The following is a 19,418-nucleotide window of genomic DNA, read 5'->3' as shown; positions in this document are numbered from 1 at the left end:
CCGATTACTATACTTACGGTTATATCTATAGGACCTGGGACTATATCTGTATATATCTAGGGTCTTAAAACTGCATTTAAAGCTATAGGGATAGAATAATAATATCTAGTAACTATAGTATATAGGCTTATATGACTTCCCTATTATCTGACTGATACTGCCGGCGTTAGTTTAAGCTCTAATGCCTAGGTTATATAGCATACTATCGATATATTAGTGTTAAACCTTAAGTTGCTTAGGCAGGCTCCTTTTAGATTATAATACCAGTTAGGAATATAGAAGGCAATAGAATAGATATTCTTTCTTTTCCTCTTTTTAACTTAAAACTCTATTATAAAGTGCTTCTATTTTGCCTTTTATTATCTCCTGATATATAGTTAAGACCTTAATAGATTTAGTTAGTTGGGGATAATAGTAGGTATATAACTAGAATCCCCTGACCTACTGGGGATAAAGTATAAGCCTTAGTTTTGCCTAAAGAAACTAGGATAACTGATTAGATATAAGTAATCTGCCTTGCCTACCTACAGTTAGTTATCTTTTAGGTGTTAGTTATTAACTTTATAATTTCTGTTATAAACTTTTAGTAGATTGACTTTTTTAAACTTTTGCTAAGGGCCTAGTTAATAAAAGTATTTTGCTAAAGCCTAGATCTACTATATATTTAAACTAATAACCTTTTGTAACTGCCTATATGCCTCTATTGGCCTAGACTGGATATATAGTATTAATAGCTTAAGTTAGAGGTTACTTATTTAGGCAGTTAAGAGTAAAGGATAAGTAGAAGGACTGATAGTTTTATTTTAACTTAGAGAGTAAGAGCTAATAGAGTGCTGATACCTAATTGAATGCCTTATTTCTAGGGCTAGGTTTACTAAAGACCTTTCTACTAGCTAGATAAGGTATACCTAAAAGCTTATTAATATAGTATATTTCTTTTTTTAGTAACTAACTTTAGCCTATTAAGCTGTATAACTGTACTATTAGGTGCTAGTCTCCTATATCCTAGCCTAATATATTAAGTAGGCTAATATTATTATATAACTGCCTACCTAACTGATATATGGGAAGATCCTTATATTATAATCTTAGAGTGTGTTTAAGGCAGGTTCTATAATGCAGTAAGGCTAGTTCTTTACTGTTGGCATTCTTTGTTAGAGCTGAATGTTTTAAGTAAATAGAGCTTAAGTAAATATAGAGTCTGACCTAAAAGTAATAAAAGGGTAGCTATAAGACTAAACGCTTTAATAATCTCTGTATTATAACTGGGTAAAGTCAGTATACTAGCTAAACTAATATAGAGGATTCTAAGTAAGATGTCGATATACTTGCGTGGCTATATATTATTATAATGGTTTTAAGTGCCTTTAATAAGAAGATATTATATTGCTTTTAGTAATAGTAATATTAAAGTGAAATATAGAATGTAAAGGTTATTTAAGGAGTATTAATAAGAGGCAAAATACTGCTTAGATATCTATTAAATTTAATATTATTTACTACTTTTATATAGCTATTATAAAAAAACGCTTTTATTCCTTAATTATTATTAATTAATTACTTATAACCCTATACCTTAACTTTAATATCTTTCTGTATTATTAATATCTATATAGTTTATTCTTAGTCTAATATATAAGTCTGGTAAGTATATATAGGGTAGAGAATTAACTAACCCTATAATTTAAGAGCTTTAAATTGTAGAACTACTAATTATCTCTATTTTCCCTATTACAGGCCTAGTATTTTATAGTAATAGTTTTACTTATTTAATACTTATTATTATATTTACTAACTTAACCTAGCACTATCCCTAATAGGATATATATTTAATAGCTCTGGGTTATCTAGTATATTTTTAGTGGCAATTAATAGCTTAAGTATAGCAGAACTTTAAATTAGTTATTTTAGTAAGATTTTTCTCTTTATGCCTAATATTCCTATAGATAGTTCTGCTAGAAAGTCTAAGACTAATATATATAGAAGTATATATATCTAGAAATAATAGTTATAATTATATAGCTATATCTTACTTAATAACTCTGCAGTTATTTAGTGCCAACTTAACCTCTAATATAGGTTAAGGGGGTAAGGGATTTCTAGTCTTTAGTCTATATACTCTTAAGACTGCCCTTTAGCTGCAATAAAGTATATTTTTCTATTTACAGGCCTTTACTGGTATGCTCTTTACTATTAGTATCCTTCTTTTTATTACTTATATCTATATATAGGTTAGTAAGAGGAGAGTATAGAGATGGCACTTAATTAAGTAGGGCTGGCTAGAGAAGGCCTTTATAGTATTAGTTGCTATTTCTATTATTAATATAGTATCTACTATATAGACAGGAAATGCACTGCAATTTACTATAAAGAGGTTAGGCGCTATTTTGCTTTATATTAAGTTTAAAGGTATACTGCAGGTACTTAAGTGGCTTATATTTACATTCTCTATAACATTTTATATAGTTATAGTAAAGTAAATTGCTAGAGGGAGAAGTAAAGGGCTGCCTAGTGGCAAGAAGCTTATAAGCTTTTTTATACTACTATTACCCTAAGGACTATAGCCTTCTCCTCCTCTGCCTCCTTAATAAGAAGATATCTATACTATATAATTATTAATATAATATTAATATATTAGGTTATAGATAGATAGCTAAATACTTTATTATTTTATTAAAGACTAAATATATCTCTATACTGCCTTATAGGTAAGCTAGAGTTTGTTAGTTACTATATATTAGATTATAGTTTTCTTACCTTACTACTCTATTATTTTATTAAAAACTTAACATATTTATAATGCCTTTATACCTCCCTAAATTACCTTTTTACCTATCTATCTTTAAACTTATTCCTTTCTTTTCTTATCTATCTACTTATCCCTATTGGAAAATCTAAGCTAACTATATAGCCCTTTACTTTTACTAGGTAAATATATCTATATCTAGGTAATAATGAATATTATAACCCCCTTATACTGGCACTTGCCATTTATAACCTATTTCTAGCCACCCTCTTTATAGTTCTCTTCCTAGCTATTATATAATTCCTGCAGTATAAAATATCCTAAATAGTAATTAAAATTCTTTATTACTTTACTTCTCTATATATACTTTTCTATACTGATAGCAAGCTTGTATGCCTTCTATACCTACCTACCTATTTCTATTGCTTTATTGTAATATAACCTTAAGTGTATTTTATTATTACCTAAACCCTACTACTTATAGAATAGGTAACCTTTAAGGACTTAATCTGCAAGCTTCTTTTTATAGTTTAAAAAGTCTTAATGCTTTTAGGCTACTAGGGTTATAGTATAATACTAAGTATATTCTACTTTTAGCTTCTGTTACTGTATATTACCTTTCTTTCTATCTTTTATTATACTGTCTTTATTCTCTCCTTTTTCTTTATTTATGTAGTATTAGTAGATATTATATAGCTCTTTGCCCTCTTTATAGCACTTTTAGTTATTTTAGCTATCTATAACTAAATTAAGTACTACATGCCGGTATATATTGCTACTTATGTAATTATCTGTAGCAGTATGCTTAAATACTAGTAGCTATAGCCTCCTAGAGCTACCTTATATATCTAGCTAGATAATAATAGCCTTACTGTATTATCTATTTCTGCCTGTATGCCTGCTCTGCTGTATATAGTTAGCTATTCTATATAGTATTTCTATATATACTATTACTTAAATATTAGGTATATTAATACTAAGATTAAGTGTATTTATTGCTATAATTACTCTTCTATCTCTATATTGCTTATACTTTATATTACTTATTTAAAACTTAAGCTATTTTGCCTTTCTATCTTATATATTAATCTCTTAATAATAAGTATTATAACCTAGCTTTATGGCTAGATATTCTATAGCCTCTACTTACTGGCAGTAGATAATAATCTTAGCTGGCTATAAGTACTCTTCTAGCTTCTAGTTAACTATTACCCTTACCTACTTAATAATAGCAGTAACTGCTTTCTTAGCAGTTAAGGCTAGGACTGACTTAATACTGTAAGCTATATTGCTATATATTATCCTTACCTAGATTATAATAATATCTTTATGCTATATGTTAATTAGATTGAAAAATGCTGGTTTATCTGCTAGCAGTAGTGTTATAGTAAGATAGATTATTTAAACCCTAACTAATATAAGGGTACCTAGCTTATATAGCTTGGGCCAAAAAGATAGGCTTTCTTCTATAATTATATGGCATTTATTAATAATAATCTGGTCTACTTTAGCTATAACTTGCTGTAACTCTAGAAAGTCTAGAAAGCGTTTTGTTATAGCCGACTTTAGTGTTATAAATATGATTAATATATCTCTAGGTATCCTATTACTTCTCTATTTAGTATATAATATCTTGAGCTTTTAGTATTGATTTATTATATTACCTTAGAGAGATATAAGCAGGATGATTACCATAGTGAGCCCATTGGGATAGCTGGCTGCAGGTAGTATAAAGCAGAGACTCTTTTTAGTACCTATCCTTATAATTATAATTATAGGACTCTTATTTATTATAATTGCATTAACTGCTTCCTGCTACTTACTATAAAACTGGATGTAATTTCTGTATAGGTGACTAAGCTTTTAGTTAATATTAACTTGCCTAAGGGTCTTTTATTACCTTAGCTATAGGTCTTTTATTGCTTTGTAATGTAATGATGGCGTCTTCTGTTTATGCCTTAGTGTAAGAAGCTCTTTAAACCTATTAATAGTAGATAGGAAATTAAGTAGCTAATACTACTTTTTGCTGATAAACTGGAAGTTAATATATCGTTTATTTATCTTAAAATACCCTTCTGTAATAAGCCTGCTATATATTAACCCTGCAGTTAAAGAGCTATAGCAAGCCTATATATCCTAGATACTGTCCTATTCTATGTTGCTATTACTATTACTACTATAACCTTTATTAGCTTCTCTGATAAGAGATGTATAAGTAGTAGTGCCGTTATGGAAATAGCGCTATATAATTATAATAGAAAGATATCTTTAGCTACTAATAGTAAGTCTACCTTAATAACTTTTAAGGCTTATTTAGTATAGTATATAGGTTATGTATATAGATATCTAATATAGGCCAGGGCCTAGATATTGCGGCTTGGCTTTTATTAATCTTTAAGGATGCCTATATATATTCTCCTTATTATTGCTTCTGTTGCTACCAGTCCTATATCTATCTTTCCTATTATTGCCATTTAAGTCATTAAGGGTTTCTTCTAGAGCCTAGAAGTTAGAAGATAACTTAGTCTTATCCTAAGCATTTGCCTGTATATCTTCCTAGAATGGCAGTATAAGCCATAAATAATAAATAACTAATATACTAACTTTATATGGCAGGAAATGGTATATAATCTTAAGTTGCTTGGTTTTTAAGAATCCTTTATAGTATCTAGCTATAAGTATAATAACTTTATGCTTATAGAGGATATTTTATATCTCTCTATTAGCAGTATTTCTATACTATAGGGTAAGCAGCTTTAATAACTGGGCGGCTTGCCTACTACTTAGATATATTATAAATAGCAGATATTTAAGAAATTCTTTTAAGTACTTACTATAATGCCAAGCTTTCTTTTTAAGAATCTTAGGCTTACCTCTAGACTTTCCCTTAAATTAGGCTTTTTATAAAACTGTATTAGTCTATACTTTATAAAATACCTAGCTATTACTTTCTGGCATTAGCTAAAAAAGGTTATTTATAAATAAATAGCCTATATTAGTATCTGCTATATTATTAATAAGCTTATCTTATAGGATTTATAGCAATTTAAGTTTAAGAGGTAACTAATCTTTATACTTATTATATAAAAGTAAATACCTATATAGTAATGCCTTGGCTTATAGTAAAGCAATCTATAGTATAGAGTAAATGCTAAAAATACTAACCTAAATGCCTTTATATATTGCCTTCTTATTATCCTAACTAACTAAATCTAATATAGCCTGCTAACTACTAGCTGCTATACTATAATTATAAAGCTAAATAATAAATTGCATTAGTATGGTATTCCAGCCCTTAGCGCTACTAACTAGAAACTGATATATTATCTTAAATATAATTTTAAAGTGACCTAGGCTTTTATCTTTAGCCTTTTATCTGGCCTGCCCTTGCTTTACTTTCTGCTAGATATATAGAGCCTTTTTATTAACTGTATACTTAATAAGAAATACTTAAGAGATTACTATAATAGCTAACAGTTTAGAGGTAAAATTTGTAAAACTCTTCTATATTTTATTATCTTAGATACTTAAAATAGTTAAGAAACTAATAAGGATGCTATTATATTTAGTAACTTTAGTAAAATAATTAAGAATAGAGATATAAAATATAAGGGCAGTATCCTCAAGCTATTAATATAACTTAGTAATTTGCAATAATATCGGCATAGGCTTAACTTTATTATTAATATTAATAAGTTCTATTATATAATCTATTATTATATTAAAAGCAGTATTTTAGCTTTTAGTTAGCTTAAATAGTGGCCAGTCTAAGATATCCTTATAAGAAATAGCCTAAACTATATAGGTAAAGAATTAAAGATAGATAGTAATATACTTTTCTTAAATCTATTGCTTAAACTAGAAGTAAAAGGGCATACTGCATTCTTTATGTAATTCTTTGTGATTTACTTTAAATAGTATATTCTATAAGATTACATTTAGCCTAATTGTATTAGTAGCTTTTTAAATAAGGCATCTAATAGCTATATATATATACTGAAACTTAGTATTATCTTTAGCTATAGGGTTATCTAGCTTTATAGTATACTTTAATAATATAAGGCCCTTTAAATACTATTTCTTATTACTAAAGTCTTTTAAGTAGGTAGTCAATCCTAGTTAATAAAGCTATAAGTTTAGTGTAGCTAAGTTACCTATCTCTTTAATAGTCTTTATCTCCTTCTTTTAGGCCTCTTTAGACTTTACCTAAAAGACTTAAGTGGCTTATTAAGTAGCTATATCTTCCCTTACCTGCTTAATATCTAGACTCTCTAGATTATAACCTCTTACTACCTTAAAGTATTTACTATATAGGCCTTTAGTAAAAAGCTATTAATAGAATATACTATCTCTCTAGTATATTAAGCCTATATTTACTTTAATAGTATTGGCTTTTTATAGGCCAGGCCTTAGGTCTAGCTTAACTTTATATACTTTCTAGAGGTATTTATTTCTTTGTCTTAGGTTTATACTTACAGTCTGGCATTTTATAGTAAAGATATATTAAAACCCTCTACTTTTAGGCTTGCTAAATGCTTTAATCAGTTAATTAGTATTTAGTATAAGCGGTAAAGCTAATATCTCCTTATTGCTTTTAATAAGGTTAAGTGCTTTAGCCTATAACTTGACTTTATTAATATCCTTCTTTATAAGTCTATATGGTTTATTGTAAAGATATACTTAGATTCTTCTATATATAACTATATACTTATATAACCTATAGTATAGAAGGTATAGGTTATTTATATAGTTAAAATATTTTATTATATTAACTTAATATTAATAAAAATATAAAAATAAATTAAAGACTATCTTTTTTAAAATTAATAGCAGCTTAAACCCTTTTTACCTGCTTTTAAGGTAAACTTACTTTTCTTCTATTAATAAGAGCTAATATAAGTATAACTGCTATATCTCTATATAGTAGTTAAGGCAAGCTCCTAATTAGGTGCTATATATAGGCTACCCTTACTAATAGACTTATATTAAATCTAATATCTATAGTTAAAGCCAGTAATAGAAGCACTTTTATAATAAAAAAAACACTTTATTATAATCCTATTATCAAAATTTATATACTTATAAGTTTTTATAAAGATTGTATTATATCTTATAGGCAAACTGAAGTTTATTGGTTATCCTAGATTTAGTTTGTCGGTTGCCTTATATTATATTAGTATTCTTTCATTTCCCACCAAAATTAGTTTGTCGGTTGCCAAACGACGCAAGGGATGCCATTAGGGGTATTTCCTATGCCGACAATGACCACGGGGCCAGGTACAAGGTCTGTACCGTTGAAATGCGTGAGCAGATTTCTGCGTCGCAGTGGCTCGAGTTGTCTCTGAAGCTTCTCCCAGGTTGTGTTTCCTTCTGTTTTGAAATCGATGAGGACCACTAGTGGCCGGTCCGGGTCAGACTCGAAAACTCCAGCAGGAGGCTCATTGGCAGTCGAAAGGGAATGGCAAGGCATCTCTCGTCCACATGAGAATATGTCTCTTTGACGGTCGAAAATTTCGAGTAATGGATTGAAATACATACTTTCCAGGGTATGATTGACCTGCAGTTGGAAATGACGATGAGCCACGTACAAGTCATCATCCTCCTTCCATATATCAGCTTCAACACTCGGGCAGCCTGCAGAAATGGCGTCCAAAAGTGGCACATTCCTTAAATAGTCGTTATGCGAATGGCAACGCACAGGTTGTGTGGTCACTGTGGAGTCGGATAACCAGTGTCCGATGCCAATTGATGCCGCTGCGGAGTCGATCCACGGGTGAACGATCAGGTCCATTTCGTCCGGAAGGTAATGATGCAAGGCATTTCCTAGGATATGGAACAGGCCACTGTCCGATGAGCTCCCTTATCAGTATGTTCCTCGAAGGTTCGGTCTGAATGGGGCAGGAGGATATCGAAACTCACGTCATGGAGAGATAGCTAATAATTAGCAGGCAGAAGATTCTCCGTAGCTTCCTTCGAAACTGGACGACTTGAAGACGTGGCAACGAAGATGCTCCCAATCCTTTGATATGTAAGTTTCGTCGTCTTGGAACGAATTCATTCATATCCAGAGGCCCCGGCCAGTCCGTTGGACTCTCCATTGAACAGCCATCGTTCATGTACTCGACAGATGACTCCAAGTCATGTCGTGGGGCTTGGGAATGCTTCATGATGCCACTCTGCAGTTTGACATCGGCTGAAGGCTTCAGCAGCAGACTCCTGTTCTTTGAGCCTTTGTTTCTCGATCAAGCACTTGGATACTGTCACACAGCTAACGGAACTCGCAGGAACACAAAGTGGAGTATGAGAGTTCAAGTGAAAGTCAATCTTCAGTCTGGGTTCCAGCATTACTGCATAGAAGAATACGAGATGTATGTAACATGCTGCGCCGAGGCCGCGTAAGCACTCCCAGTCTTCTCAAAGATATGGTAGGCGTTTTCACTATCGTTTGAAACAGTAAATGCGGCTCTTGTGTACCAATTGACTTTCGCTGGGGGTGGGGATCGACGCCCATCCGTGCCGGATTGCCGAGATATCGGCCTAAGACTCTCAGACTCTAGCCAAGGATGGAATAGCTGACTTGATCTATTTCGTTCCAAGGCTAGCTCACTATACCTTAAAAACGCCCGTGCTGTCAGAGCTTACGCGGTCTTGGCAACCGTCTCAGAGCCAAGCAGACCAATGGCTACTCAACATCAATTTGGCTTGTTGATAAGCTTAGGGACTGGTTTCATATTCGTATACAGTACGATGCTTGTGCTTAACAGTCTTTGACGAGTTTGATTTGCCATTCAGCATAAGATTCTTAGCACCACGTGAATGAATCCCTAATAGATAAGCTACTGTATGTTCAGATACTTTATACGCTCCAAGAGTATAAACTCCTTGCCTGTTGAGAGAAAGCTTGGTTAAGTAGGTGGTTTACTGCAGAGGATAAACTAAGCTTTTTGCCTATAATCTTAGGGTAACGCTAGGGCGTTTTCTAACTTATGATCTGCAAAAAGGTTTCTAGCCTGGAACGATAATCTCAAGGACGGCTCGGATCACCAAACTGTTCATTTCTCGTGGTCATTAGAGTCCTATGATGTCAATGAATGCGTAAGTCTCTTACCTTATTAGTGAACCCTGTCTCATATTAAAACGTGGCTATGCTTGCAGATCTCGGTCATGCTAAAGATAGGGGGTTTAACCGATTTAGGTGGCATTTAGATTTCATCAGTGGGCATATACGATTACGCGGTTAAAGAGAAGGGAATGCCAACTCCGAGTTTATTGTAAGTCTTGTTGAAACCACCCTGCCGTTCTTGAAAGATGTCTCATTATATGTAAGAAGCACATTGGTATAGCTATTAAGCCGTTAGAGCATAGCTGTTTATCGCTTAACTGTAATATTTCAAGACATATAGAGGTTAATTACTTATACTACAGTTTCCTTGTCGTTTATAGATTAATAATAGTTGCATTATCTAGCAGAATGGGCATATTGAAACATTATCTTCTTGTCATTTTATATTGGGGCTCTTTAGCTATTGCTTAACTGTCTGATAACGCCCCCATGCTTACACCAGGACAGAAAGGGGAGACAAGCTCTAAAGTATGCCTAAAAATACACTTCTTGCCGCGCGCTTTACTAGCTGTAACCAACAACTAGTGCCGGCAATTCTCAAAAGGCCGGCATGCTTTTAAATGTCTGAGACTGGCTCGCACAGTCTCTCCTAGTGACGCGTCTTGTTATCAGTTGTACTTAGGAGTGTACCTCAAATGAATTATGGCAGGCGGGCACGTGCATGAAACACGGCAGTGCAATGTCGGTGATTTTAGTGGATAGGGATCGACCTTTTCGTAACAGTGATCCAATCAGCCATGCACATGGGTGAGATGAGACCGATTGCTGTCGGATAGCAGGCATCGCTTTACGGTTTGATGATCGTATTATTGATAAGGTGGCACTACCACGGTCTTGCATCTGATTATAATATAGAAGACATCGATCCATTTGACAATTGGCAGCAGTCCAAGTCCCATCTCACTTTGACTTCTATTTCAACTATTACTTTTTGCTTCACAGCACCTCTACAAAGTATTACTTCTGTCCAAGTCCTATTTGGAGACGATGGATCATCCACACTTGGTGGGGAGCAGAGGGCCCTTTTTCTCAACGCCAGCATCTTCCTCACCACCCTATACCCCAAACAATGGCGTACTAACACCGACCATCGCTCACTCTGAGTCTGGAACACAAGTCGAGCTTCAGCCGTATACGGGAAGTGACACGAAGCAAGAGGTATATTCACGTCCATCCGACAGATCTAAACGACCACGTCATATCTTCGCAAAGCACAAGAAGTGGATGATCGTGTACATGGTGTCCATAGGCGGAGCGTTTTCCGCCTTGTCATCTAATATTTATTTCCCGGCGATCGATACAATATCCAAAGACCTTGGCGTCAGTGCGACCGACGTTGGTTTCACCATTACCGTGTACATGATTGTTCAAGGAATCGCGCCCTCACTGTATGGCGGCATCTCAGATGCACGCGGTCGACGAATCACATTTATTGTCGCCCTCGTAGTCTACCTCGCCGCAAACGTGTCGTTGTCTTTCACATCCAACCTGGCCATGCTTGTGGTTCTGCGAGGTTTGCAAGCTGCTGGATCGGCTGCGACCATTAGCATCAGCACTGGTGTGATTGCCGACATCGCTGAACCCGATGAGCGAGCGGGCTTCATGGGAACCAACGCCGGCATAAGGTAGGCACATCCCCAAAGCTACAAGAATTCTTGATTGACAACTGTGATACAGAATGATTGGTCAAGCTATAGGCCCCGTCATTGGTGGACTGCTGAACAGTGCATGGGGATTCAGAAGCATCTTCTGGTTCCTCTTCGTGTTCAGTGCGTTGGTTCTCTTGGGACTGTTGGTATTTCTACCAGAGACACAGCGAACAATAGCTGGTAATGGTGACGTGCCTCTTGAAGGCTTTTACAAACCCTGGTCTTATTTCTTCTACCCACCCAAGGAATGGACAAACGCTTCTACTCCACCAGCACCAAAGCTAGAGAAGCTCTCTTGGAAGACCATCATTGAGCCATTGACTTATATCCTTAGAAAGGATGTTCTAGTTCTACTTTCCTGGGGCGCTCTTGTGTACACCATTTGGAGCATGGTCACGTCCTCAACCACAACAGTGCTACTTAAGACTTTCCCCGACCTTACACAATGGCAAGTCGGCCTTTGCTTCCTCCCAAATGGAATCGGATGTGTAATTGGGTCGGTATGTACTGGTCAACTGATGGATCGAGCTTTCAAACGTGCCGAGGCTCGATACAAACAAGAGCATGGACTCGTCAACGTCGACGTCAAGTCCTGCCGGGACTTTCCTTTCGAACGTGTCCGGTTATCACTGCTTCCTTATTTCAGCGTGATTTTTATCGTTTCAATGGGGCTGTACGGGCCGAGCTATGAGTTTAATGACCTCAGGAGGTATTTTGCGGGAAATCTGGTTGCGTCCCTGGGTCTGCAATTCATCATCGCATCTACCGCAACGGCCATCTTCAACATCAACTCGACAATATTGGTAGACTACTTCCCGGATAACTCAGCGGGTGCCACAGCCACAAATAACCTGTGCCGTTGCCTCCTCGGCGCTGCGGGCGTCAGCGTCATACAGCCTATGATCGCCAGACTCAAGATCCGGAACGCGTTCCTTGTGCTCACAGCGATTGCTGTTTTCTTCTCACCATTGGTCTGGGTTCAATGGAAAATGGCAGAGAAACGGAGAAGAAAGAGTCTTGGTGCCTAAAAGAATCGAAGGTTTACAAACTATTATTGTCGTGATAGGAGTTGTAGGTAGTAGAAATGCAATATAGTTGGACATTCTATGTAGTATCTAAGCACTGCACCTTCACATTAACCATCAAATACATAAGCTTTATTTCCTTGCCTTAGATCTCGGCGTTATCTCCAGCCACTCCCCTGTATCCTCTGTGGATGATCGAGGTAAGAAACTTGGGGGATGAATAAAGTTGAAGATCCCAACGGCGATTACCATCATGGCCCCATCAAGCCCGATAAAGTACTGCTCATGCGTAATAAGGTAACCTGTCCAACCCTGTACAAGCTCTATAGTGCGGTATATGCTCCTCAGATAGATGCACAACAATGACAGCGTCATGGCACTTAGTATAGGAATAGAAGACTGCTTTCCGGATTTCAACATGCCTCGTCTAGTGGACCGAACCAGAAAGTCGATTGCAAGAGCACAAAAACGCTCATGGAAGCCAATTGAAAGACTATTCCCGCCACCATGGTGTTTGTGCCTGGATCTGTGTTGCCGTTGACTTTGTTCACTTCCACTGAGGCCATACCGCCACCGATTGCCTGGACAACGAGGGAAATCGTGTCGCAAGTACAAAATATCCAAAGATATAGACTCGGTCGAAGGATGGAGCAGTCGCGGCCGAAGACTTGAATCAAGCGGCCAAGGATGATATAGACACCAGCAGTGAAGAAGACGGGGGCTATCAATGGTCAGTCAGTTAGATAGCCGCCCAGAGGGACTGTCCCGATAATGTCGGGAATGCATACCTATGATCAGTGTCGAGATCTGCATAAGGAACGCAGTCGAGTTATAAGGGCATTGAGAGGACCAAGCTCGGCCCGCCCAGCCGATGATTTCGACTATCGTAGCCATTAGCTAACGGCCATAGCAATAGATACAGCGGGAAACACATACCCAGTCCACCAATGACAAAGACGCTGCACCACCAGATTCTAGACCGACCAAGTTGAATTAGGTGTACAATGGTAGAGAGGCCGAACAAGATACAAAAGACAATTCCTGCAGCAGTGGATGGAACGTAGCCATATGAAGTATGGGTGCCCGCTATGTAAGCGTGGCAGCCCTTGCGTAAGTCTTGTTCTGCTGACATGCTGCGTTGGTGCGAGTCAGGAATAGGGAAAAAGACTGAGTGGGCGAGGAGATGGATCTAAAAGCTGGACCATAGCGGTTGATTTATATACTTGCCATTGTTGTGAGAACGTACGCCAACGGACCGGGGTCTTTCTCTCCTATTGGTTCATGGATGAGACCATAGTTGGTGTAATCGAGACTGCGATTTTCGCAGTTTGATACCAGAACTCTTCAAGGCCGAAGGCCACGCAGGGTGCGACATTCTGGCACAGCCACCAGTGTTGAGATTGCTTGTAGACCCAGAACCGGAATTTCAAGTAAGCCATCGCCTTATCTTGTAAGAACGTGGGCTTACAAAGCAGACAAATCTGATTGCTCACTGGCCATAACGCGTAAGCACCAACTTATCAGCCCCGCATTTCCTCGGAGTTTGTCTGCCACGACTGTCCTGAACTGCGAAGTTCGCAGTTCGGACTTTGACGAAGAGTCGTCGCCACCTACACCGGATTGCCGTTCCCTTTGTCTCAGTCTATCGTAGAGAAACTTGTTGACCATTTCGAGTCTAACATTCCGTCAGCCTTCGCTTGAGCCATTCGCTGTCACTATGCATCCAAGACCTAGCCGCGCAAAAAGCTGTACGGCATGTCGGCAGGCTAAGCTGGCTTGTGATGCTCGCCACAAACCCGCTGGAGTCTCATGCACTAGGTGCAATAAGCGTGGACTGCAATGTCGGTTTGATTCGAATTTCAAACGAATTCCGATAAGAAAGTTAGTAACTTCCCTGCGGGTTCCAAGAACAATTGACCGATCCCCACCCCTAGTAACGACTCTAATACCCATGCTCACAGTATTGTTGAGGCAATCACCAACTGCATCGACCCTCAGCAACCGCCTTCTGGTCAATCAAGCAGCATGGAAGCCCATTGTCATACGAAGCAGTCGACAATGACACAAGAACCCGGCATGTCGTCCTCAGCCTCCACGCGCTCCTATAGTCCATCTTCTCATACCGACTCTGAATATTCAACTGCGCCTATCGGTACTGCTAAATGTACTGCCGAAACTAGCGTTGATGGATGTACCTGGAGCAGAGAGGCATGGCTGCAGCTAAAAGCCGTCGACATACCCTCCAGTTACCAGCTTGGAAGTCTCACCGTGAACAATACAGTCGCTTTGGATTTGTTTCAGCAGTCAGTATTACTATACCCCGAATGCAAATTGAAGCTTGACAGAGAACTGAACTGACTCAAGAACTAGCTTCGATAGCTACTATCGTCCGCACGCCAAGTTCTTGCGGCCCATACGTACGTCTTTAAGCCAGTACTCTCAATCCTCCCCACATCTTTTCTGGACCATCATCCTCTGTTCTTCTCAAATGCATCCGAAACACGCGCACATGTATTCCTCTATTGTGACAGAGCATGAGGCCATGCTCTCAGCGACCGTTCTTCGTGCGCCACTCAACATCGAGATGATGCATGCCCTACTTTGCCTCTGCTTATGGCCAGTTCCGAAGCTTCGCCTTTGGCAAGACTTGTCCTGGGGATACATAGGGCTTGTTGTCAACTCTGCCATGCAGCTCAATTGTCACCTGCCATCCAACCCGCTACTCAACATACATCTAAGGAGAAATGCCAGCCGTCGCGCTGTGCCAAACATCGACGCTGCTGTGAGGGATACTACTTGGCTTGCGTGCTTCGAGATGAACACTCGGTATGTTCCCTTTGGCTGCTACACCGTTTAAAACACATGAGGTCCGCTGCTTACACGGCAATACTCTGATAGGCTTAGCGAGTTCTTGGGGTTTCCATCCCTATTCTCGTCTGGATACTTCCTGAACTGTGTATCTCGTGCTCGAGAACAAGCATCAAACAGTTTGGACCAGACCGACGACAGTCTATTAGAAATTCGCTTGCTTACTGTGACGTCGATGGCAAAGCTCGATATGATCACAGACCCCGCCCTTCACTATTCCCAGACGCAAAGTAGCATTCGCGACTTGGAGATACTGAGAAGCTCAAACCAGCACTCCTGGAATCTCAAAACGAAAATCATTTTGCAAGGCGCAAAACTGTATTTGTTTGCCATAACACTTCTATTGCCTCATCCGAAGGAGCCCGTCGAAGCTCTGCAGGCTATCACTAATCGAGACGCGGTATTGATCAGCGGATTAATGTGTGCTTCGACAATGATATCAGATATGCTCCACCAACTCCACGATGAATCCAGTCAAGGCTCAAAAGATATTATTTGCAGTGTAGCGTTCTGGCCAAAGACACTCATCAGCCACCTGTTCTTTGCAGCGACATTTATTTTCCGGGTTCTTTTGTCACATTCAAGTCTTACCCCGCAGGATATGAACCTGGCTATGTCACGTCTTGCCGATGCACACGCAGTATTTAGAATGGCACCGTTGCATCCAGATCGAACACGGGCTGCTGATATCATCCAACGGTTGATAGAAGTTGCTCGCGCTTATGTAACGAAAGACAAAGACAAAAATGACACCAAGGACCTGCTCCCGAGAGGCCTCCTCGTCACTGGCCGCTTGGGGGCATCAGTCATGTTTGATGCCGTTTTGCGGTCTGTACACTACCAGAAACAAAGTGCACAGAGGCGCAAGCTCCATGCACCAGTTGAAGTTGGTATATATCGAGCCGGGGCGCTTAACGCTGGAACACAGCTGCGTGTAGACGAAGAAGCAGGTTCGAATGTAGGGCTGATAGAGCAGCATCAATCTGCAGACGTTTGTACAAATCCATCTGATACTCCAGGTGTAGCCGGATTTGGTGATTTGTTTGATTTCGAATTTATGGATTCCTACGAGTACATTATGAGCGCCGACCCGTCCCTGATGATTAACGACCTGGGGGAACCAGGCTTTATAACTTGATAATCTCTCTTACCTGTGAAATATATTATTGCATCTATTATAATATATTATATTAATACTTTTACCAAACATCTCACCAACTCGACCTTCTTACATGAAATCAGCAATGTATTTAGGCAGCCAATAAAATGACAATTGGAATTTGAGAGGGCGTATTGGTTAAATGCAAAACTACTCATACATGCAATCTTGGAAAAGATTATCAAAGAAATGCAATTAAAGAGGGGAAGGCGATCACACCAATTGTAATTTGACAACTGATGCATTAGGCAGAAGTGCAAATCACGCATTAATTTCCAAAGATCATCAACATCGCCACCACCGCCAGCCTCAGAACCTCTGCTTGCTCCAATCATAGTACCCTCCAGTCCTCACCGCATCGCAGCTATCATGAGCTTTAAGACGCCTCAAAAGGCGAGCGTCTTGTCTACCATTTCTCCACATCTTATAACCAAGCAACTCCTAGAAGATACCCGACATGCTGTACATGTTGTGATGGTACGTTACCTGCCACTGAAATACAGATTTTACTAAGAAAATACCAGCAACCTGAGATATTGCCTCCGATTCGAGAAGTTGCATACACCTGGCAATGCGTAAGTTTATGATTATTTACTTGCCGTGTACGTGCCTGACTATCCAATAGTGCTACTGCTGCCACGGCCCGATGAATCTTGCTTTTGGAAATGCCTGCATACAGTGCGGACATCACCGTTGTGGTAGCTGTAATTACTCTCAGTCTTAAGTCCGAGAAAATTTATTGGCACAAGAAATGCCAACAGGGACTGTCAGAATGGCCAGTATAAACTCATCAGCTTACGCCTGGAACCAAGAGTTCTTCGACCGGCAGATTCAAAAATACCCGGCAGAAAACACACCTGCGGTAGCAACCTTTTCAAGCGTCTACGATCTCATTAAAAACTTTCTTTCGGTATCTGGTGATATGGAGGCTTTCCTTGGGCCTAGCACATATCAAATGTTGGAGCTTGAGCCTCTCTGCAAGTCATGCACTATGGATGATTTGTATACTGGAACTGACCCTCGTGTGACTCGGCCCATGGCTCTTCTGGATGATCGATGTCGGCGAATGCATCATTCAGAGCCATCAGGTGGTCACATGCGCCGTGACCGCGGGCCTTTGAGTTCTTCGCAGCTATTACAAGAGCTTAGAAAGAGTGTAGGTTATGATGACCCGACAACTTTGGATCGTGACTAACTATGAAAATCGTAGCGGTATGGATGCATTGGTGAGACTGATGCTGCGAGGCGACTACTGTGAGACATTTTCTGACATCATGCGACTTGTGCATCTGCTGACTCTTACCACCAGCTATGTGGCTAATCCAGACTGTTGGGTGATTGCGGCGTTGGCTTCAACTGCTTCTAATGTTCAGGCTACGTTTCTGGCCGACTTCTTTTATAAATACTTGGGGTCAAGAACATCACTGGGTATCCATCGGCCGATGCGAGGACCACTTATTTTTGGTCTCGAATTCCATCTCCAGTTCTACGTCTGGTGTGAAGGCGGCCCACAGTTCCCCGATCTTAGAAAGAAACGGAACGGAAAGCCTCTACGCCAGAGTCGCCAGCCCTATTACCTCAAATTCGGCGACGCAAATGAGCCACAGGTTCATATCTATGAGACTCAGGTCTCCTGTCTCATCGCAGGCATAGATGAGGACTCATGGGTCGCATATCAGTTCGTTGATACATACTACCAAGGGAACGCACCACTTGCGCAAGATGAAGAGAATGGCGTTAAACCAGATCCCTTAACAGGGGGGCTATTTGATGCAAATCTCCCTATCTGGACTCCGAGGGAGTACTTCCTTATTGTCTACGAGTGTCGACTAAAACAAGTCAGGCATGCTATGCATAACCTGGTCGCAAGATTGCTTCTAAGATTGGAGCCATATGTAAGTGGCCCAAGATATGTGAAATACTATGGATGGAGCACTTATTTGGATTTAGACACAGGACGAAGGGGATATGGCATCTTTTTCGAGTGGGGGAATCGTGGAGACGATGGCCCAGAAGAAGTTGACGCAGCGAGTCCTCAACGAAGCAAACCGATTTCTACCACAAACAATTCACTCTATCTGCAAGGCGATTGAGGTTTGGGATAGATTCAGCCGAAGAGATATTGCCTACCTCGCAGATATACTGAAGTCTGATTCTAAGAAGAGCCCAATCCCATCAGTCAAGGTAGTCACCATGATAGAAGATCACATCGATGCATTGCGAGACCTCCAACGACGCGCAGAAGAACAAAGAGACTTGTGCGCAGGGCTTGCTCGAAAGGTATGTGAGGAGAGTCGACAAGAGGGGACGAACTTTCGCGGAGAGGCTTACAGAAGTAGCTGGAAATGCAGATTGTAATGGAGGATAATGAAGTCACGGCCCGACAGCAAGCAGGGACGGAGATGACAAGATATTGGACTGGTATTGGTTTGGTAGGTACAAGCAGTTTGATTCTGTATATCAAGACGTTAACCTCAACCATAGGTCTTTCTACCGCTCACGGCTGTTACTGGTATATTCAGTATGCAGGCGGGCATTTTGCCGGAATCGTTTTACAAGTGGTGGATTTTTATTATTTTCTGGATTGTGATCACGCTTCTCGTTATTCTCGCGGTCGAATTCAGATCATTACGTTCTTCAATCCCAAGATTGGGCAGCGAGTGTTCTTGCAGTAGGACTTCTTCCCCCTGGTACCCCATTACATCAAGATTCTCTCTGTCTTCAGCGACGGACTTTTCTGCTGAGATTGAGCTCACCACAAGGTCCCCGGGTAGGACTGTTTAGAGTGGAGCTTTCTGGGGTCCTTCATTTTCCCCAGACATCATGAGATGGTGCGACCTCATTCATG

At 39.2% G+C, this 19,418-nt stretch overlaps 5 protein-coding genes; 3 read left to right on the top strand and 2 right to left on the bottom strand.

The window, feature by feature from the left end:
- Positions 1-7,946: 7,946 nt before the first annotated feature.
- FFUJ_14262 (uncharacterized protein) lies at positions 7,947-8,537 on the bottom strand (the record flags this gene model as incomplete). The annotated part of the gene is made up of 1 exon (XM_023578525.1): positions 7,947-8,537. One exon carries the CDS (start codon positions 8,535-8,537, stop codon positions 7,947-7,949), a length of 591 nt encoding a protein of 196 aa, XP_023431317.1.
- A 2,319-nt stretch (positions 8,538-10,856) lies between these two features.
- Positions 10,857-12,546, top strand: FFUJ_14263 (related to multidrug resistance protein; the record flags this gene model as incomplete). XM_023578524.1 has 2 exons in its annotated part: positions 10,857-11,494; positions 11,547-12,546. The coding sequence occupies 2 exons, from the start codon at positions 10,857-10,859 to the stop codon at positions 12,544-12,546; spliced, it is 1,638 nt and encodes a 545-aa protein (XP_023431316.1).
- A 410-nt stretch (positions 12,547-12,956) lies between these two features.
- FFUJ_14264 (phospholipid-translocating ATPase RSB1-like protein) lies at positions 12,957-13,675 on the bottom strand (the record flags this gene model as incomplete). XM_023578523.1 has 3 exons in its annotated part: positions 12,957-13,264; positions 13,332-13,424; positions 13,480-13,675. The coding sequence occupies 3 exons, from the start codon at positions 13,673-13,675 to the stop codon at positions 12,957-12,959; spliced, it is 597 nt and encodes a 198-aa protein (XP_023431482.1).
- A 926-nt stretch (positions 13,676-14,601) lies between these two features.
- Positions 14,602-16,549, top strand: FFUJ_14265 (uncharacterized protein; the record flags this gene model as incomplete). XM_023578522.1 has 3 exons in its annotated part: positions 14,602-14,846; positions 14,914-15,369; positions 15,442-16,549. The coding sequence occupies 3 exons, from the start codon at positions 14,602-14,604 to the stop codon at positions 16,547-16,549; spliced, it is 1,809 nt and encodes a 602-aa protein (XP_023431315.1).
- Positions 16,550-17,342: 793 nt separating this feature from the next.
- On the top strand, positions 17,343-19,354 carry FFUJ_14266 (uncharacterized protein; the record flags this gene model as incomplete). XM_023578521.1 has 6 exons in its annotated part: positions 17,343-17,726; positions 17,781-17,824; positions 17,880-18,465; positions 18,521-18,850; positions 18,910-19,002; positions 19,055-19,354. 6 exons carry the CDS (start codon positions 17,343-17,345, stop codon positions 19,352-19,354), a joined length of 1,737 nt encoding a protein of 578 aa, XP_023431314.1.
- Positions 19,355-19,418: the final 64 nt, after the last annotated feature.

This window comes from Fusarium fujikuroi, chromosome FFUJ_chr05 (assembly GCF_900079805.1).
Source record: "Fusarium fujikuroi IMI 58289 draft genome, chromosome FFUJ_chr05".
Taxonomy (NCBI): Eukaryota; Fungi; Ascomycota; class Sordariomycetes; order Hypocreales; family Nectriaceae; genus Fusarium; species Fusarium fujikuroi.
Note: the sequence above shows the minus strand (reverse complement) of the source record. Positions and strands in the feature narration are given on the sequence as shown.